The 4,552-nt window shown below is 45.9% G+C and overlaps 2 protein-coding genes across 2 annotated transcripts; one reads left to right on the forward strand and one right to left on the reverse strand.

Moving 5' to 3' along the window:
• Positions 1 to 573: 573 nt before the first annotated feature.
• Positions 574 to 3,907, reverse strand: LACBIDRAFT_309958 (uncharacterized protein; the record flags this gene model as incomplete). Its single annotated transcript, XM_001891181.1, has 5 exons — positions 574 to 1,284; positions 1,335 to 1,434; positions 1,484 to 2,612; positions 2,662 to 3,061; positions 3,110 to 3,907. The coding sequence occupies 5 exons, from the start codon at positions 3,905 to 3,907 to the stop codon at positions 574 to 576; spliced, it is 3,138 nt and encodes a 1,045-aa protein (XP_001891216.1).
• A 122-nt stretch (positions 3,908 to 4,029) lies between these two features.
• LACBIDRAFT_309959 (uncharacterized protein) lies at positions 4,030 to 4,536 on the forward strand (the record flags this gene model as incomplete). The annotated part of the gene is made up of 1 exon (XM_001891180.1): positions 4,030 to 4,536. One exon carries the CDS (start codon positions 4,030 to 4,032, stop codon positions 4,534 to 4,536), a length of 507 nt encoding a protein of 168 aa, XP_001891215.1.
• Between the last annotated feature and the right edge of the window lie 16 nt (positions 4,537 to 4,552).

Below are 4,552 nucleotides of genomic sequence, written 5' to 3' on the forward strand. Positions count from 1 at the left end.
TTCCAGCGCTGAGCCCATGACTGGATGTTTTGGACCAACTTTGAACTATGGTCATCTGCGAGTCAGTTTCTTTCACTCGCAGCGTTTTGGAATGATCACTTGCTGAAGAGGGTTTTCCGGCTACTTCGACGAATGAGACGTCCAGATCCCGTGTGTCGAATCTATGACGGGAACCGAGGTTAAGGATTAAATTGCAAAAGGGACTTGAAAGAGACGCACATCACTTCGGAAACACCATCCTGCTTGACGATGAGGGTGTGTGTTGCGTTGCCCCCCAGGACGCTCGTTTCCAGATCAACATTCCATTCGAAATTAATACGATCTGTGGCTATTTCCAGGTAGTTCGATTGTGTAGTAGGATCTGCCATGCTTGTGAAGAGAGTTGTTGGGAGGTTGGGGATGTGTAGGCTCGTGACCAACCGTTTCTTTCAAACTCCGCAGGCTACGTTCAGAAACGGCTGGGCCGAACGGATTGAGTCATGTCGAGGTCACACTTTGTGACACGGGACTTAGTGAAATTTCGTCAAATTGGTACGTTTGCTCTGTATCGACCGTCATCTGCCCCTGACCTCATCACTCCCGTTCCTCGTCGTCCATCCAGCCAACATCGTCTTCACCCTCGTCACTATCCGACTCATCTGTATCGACAAATTCTTCATCTTCAACCATAATCTCGTCCATATCAAGCACCACATCATCCTCAGTCAACCGCGGTAAGGTTTCATCTGCCACGCCGTTCTCAATGTCTTCAAGAATTTTGTCAATCTCGCTTGTTTCATTTGAGGCTGGCCCTTCCTCGAATTCTTCCTCGTCCCCCTCAGCAGCTGGAATTAAAGGAATTGGAGATGTAACTGGGGATGCGGGTGGAGGCTGTGTTGGGATATGTGCTGTGGCGGCCTGTTCAGAGTGTCCTTCGAGAGCAGCGAGTGATACTGGTTTCATCTTCCGCCGTCTTTGAAGCCTTTTGAAGGCCGCATTATACTCATTTAACGGATTCTTTTCACCCGCCGTTAGGTTTTGTAACCCCACTCCCACAACGTCTTTTACAACTTCTTCTTCCTTTACCATTCGCCCTTTTTGGATTTGATATACTTTATGCTCGTCGAGGCTGCTCATCAGACTTTCAATATCATCTTTAAGATCTGGTGGTGCATGTTTTGTGCCCTGGTCACCTCCAAGAGTGTCGTTCAAGGTCTTCTGCAGATCACCAAGTACGACAACACAGGGTGAAATGGTTTCGAGCCATTCCCATGATGCGTTTGACCCCCGAGCTTTATAGGAAATCTAAATACCAAGAATCAATGAAAGTTCTCATTCACAAATTTCTCACTCACTTTGATCTTGAAATTGAGGTGCTCTTGTGCGAGGTCCATCTCAATATTGCGGTTTGGCAGACCGGATGGATTCACCAACCAGTTTTTCAAAACAATATTTCTATGTTGAAGTTTTATTCGTTATTCTAACAGAGCAAGAAATAACGTACCGGATTTCCTCTGGCCAAACGTGGTTTAAATTATGAATTAGATGAAGCATCTCGTATGCGTATTTTGTTCGGCCATTTCCGCGGAAGCTAAGTGCCCATATCTTCTGGACTAACATAACTCGCCCAGAATCACCTGCCTTGACTGCATCATTGTATTCTCGAGAAACCAGAGCATCCCGCATGAATAGAACTGCATTTTCGAAGACAGCATCTCCTTTTGTTGGCTTTGCATCCTTCGCCTTGTCTTCAAGACTCTCTGCTCGCTCGCTTCGTAGTTCCTCAACCAAAGCTGCATTAGCATAATTTTCGAAGATCTTTGTGGCATGCTCAACAAGTGTTTCCCATTTGTCAACTTTCAACGCATATTCTTCCAATGAACCATACTTCGAAACAAGAAGTAGGCAATGAAGAACACGAGCATAGAGTGAAACAAAAATAAGATTGCGAGAAGTGCAATAGGTTGGAAGGGAGGTCAGGGTGATGGGAAGCCTGTCAATACGCGCATTGTGAAAGCCCAACGTCCAAGCATTTTGTGAGATGGTGTCAGGCTGTCCAAAATGAATCAATAAAGTCCCAAGAGCATCAGCTAATTTTTCGTGGAACAGCCCAGAAATCCAAGCTCCCCAGAAAAATCCCTCATAGCCTTCTTCCTGCCCTGCACGAATGAATTCAAGTGCTCGAAGCCTTGCGATAGAGAGTTGATCTCCACCAAGAAACCTAACTCGGTTGGATGCTTCTGGAACCTCTCTATCAAGCTGCAGCTCTTTTACAATTGCCTCATCCACTTCAGCATTTCCTGCAATGGATGATTCATCAATATTCCAGCTTGGCAATGGGTGGAGGTCAGTCTTGTGAGTGGGAATTTTTTCTGTGCTTTCTGGCTGGTGTTTCTGTAGATCTGGCTCGAATTTCTTGAGCCCGGGACCACCGTTGTTTACGATTATTCGAAGGATGGTGTAAATCAGGTTATTTTTGAATGTCTTCTGCTCTTGAGGAGTGTGGAGAATGTCCTCCAGTTTTAATGGTGGTGCATTAAGGTAAGCTGACTGAAATTTCTCCAGATTGATGTCCTCAGGTTTTGCATCGAAGAGTGGGATTACTGTAGCAGCTGTTCCATTCTCCTGGGTGTCTTGTACATATTCAATACTTTACAAAGTGTTTGGAGAAGTTAGACACACCATGACGGCCGACAATTTGCTCTGAAATTCCAAAGTGAAGGTTAATGTTATCGTACACAACTGAAAAGAGCCCTGTTGCAGCCAGTTCTCGAGCTTCAGAACGCATGGAATCAGATAGCTGGTGCAATGTTCCTGTATGTTGCACAATTTCTGTGGATGGAGCAGCAGATGGCATTTCGACAAACGGATTCGGCTCTTCAGCTGTCTTGATTTTACGTTTACATCGAATATTCTGTGAGGTTAAATTTGTGTAACTCTCTGATAGACCGAGTGTAGACAGGACAGTGATACATTGCCGTTGGGCTCCCGTTGCATAGAGGTATAATCCAATCATCCGCTTTGCCAGGTTATTTGAATGACTGTATTCCCCGAGGCAAAGCAAGGCTGCAAATGTTGTTACCTGTACAGAATAATTAAATAACAGTTCAGGCAATGAAGGCTTGCATACCATTTTTGTTCTCTCTTGCCTGTGCTCGGTATGCATCTTGACACCCCTAGCCGTTGTTAATGCTGCAAGCAGGCACATTGAAAAGGGCGCTAGGGAGGTTGTGAGTCTCTCGTGAATCTTCCTCAAGTCAAATGTCTGGATGAGTTGTGCATTGATATTGCGGCCCATCGTCTGAAACTCTTTCAATTTCGTTACGGCGTGAGCTTCCTGAGCCATGGTGCGAGTAGCAAATCTAATGACCCATTCCCGAATTTCAGCTTTGGCTCTTTTACCTCTGTTTTTTGCTGACATCCACCAGTCGAGTACCCTTGGTGCATTGCTCTTCCTGACAAAAAACTCATTATAGCGGATGTTCCCTTGCCCATTCTTCGGGTTGAATACATATTCCATCAAGTCCCAGAAACGAAGGCCATTTGCTTGAAGAGTCTCCAAGCTGTTTTGGAGCACCACCTGCCGTCTCTCCCTGTCGGCTTTCCTCGCATCTTCCTTCTGCTTCTCAAGGGTGAGGAGACGCTTGGCACACCCTTTCCTTATGCGTATGGCCGCTTGTTGCGCTTTTGTACCAGTGATAGGGCTACTTCGCCGTGGGCCGCTAGATGGAATTTCAAGAATTGATTCCTTGTCCGACGAGCCTGCAGATCCATGTTCAGTATCGTCCGAAACATCTGAATCCTCCCAGGCTGAGTCGTCTTCATCATCATACTCAAACACTTCAGAGTCGAAATCTGGAGACTCAACCGAGAACAGGTTGGCCTGGACATTGGAATTGTCATTAGAATGGTGCTCGTCGTCAGACATGGTGAGCTAGAGTCAAGGTGAGTGATATTGTCTAACCATGACGTTCGATCATGATCAAGCTTGGCTTGATCGGCGGCCTGTAAAGGCAATCCCTCTTTTTTTACTATCGACATTCCGACGACATGCTTCCACGTAATTCTTTATCCAACAAGGTCAACACAAAGGCAAAGGTGGCTAATGCAAAGGCTAAACAAGATAAGAAGAAGACTTGGGCAGGTTTAACCCTGGAAGATTTGAAAACCCTCGGTCAGAAGATAAAGGAATGCTTTAAATGGAACCACTCACCACAGGAGTTCCAGCTCGACACTATCAAGGCCCAGCTACTGCGAAAAGATGTTCTTATCCATGCCGGTACGGGGTCAGGGAAAACATTTGTTGCAGCTGGACCTCATGCCCATGAGGCGACGAAAGGTATGGTAACCTTCATGGTATCGCCGCTGATCGCGCTACAAGAAGAACAGGTTAGCTGTCAGCGAAATACATGTTTGGTTGATGACATGTCTACCCAGGCAGAAAACTTTCGCAATGAATTCAAACTTACTGCTATCGCAATAAACAGTGCGCATGGGGGCTGTACAAAAGAAATAATGGCGGTACGAAACNCGTGCCATGCATTCTACTATAACTAATCAACAACAAGGATGT

This window comes from Laccaria bicolor, genomic scaffold (genome assembly GCF_000143565.1).
Source record: "Laccaria bicolor S238N-H82 LACBIscaffold_437 genomic scaffold, whole genome shotgun sequence".
Classification (NCBI taxonomy): Eukaryota; Fungi; Basidiomycota; class Agaricomycetes; order Agaricales; family Hydnangiaceae; genus Laccaria; species Laccaria bicolor.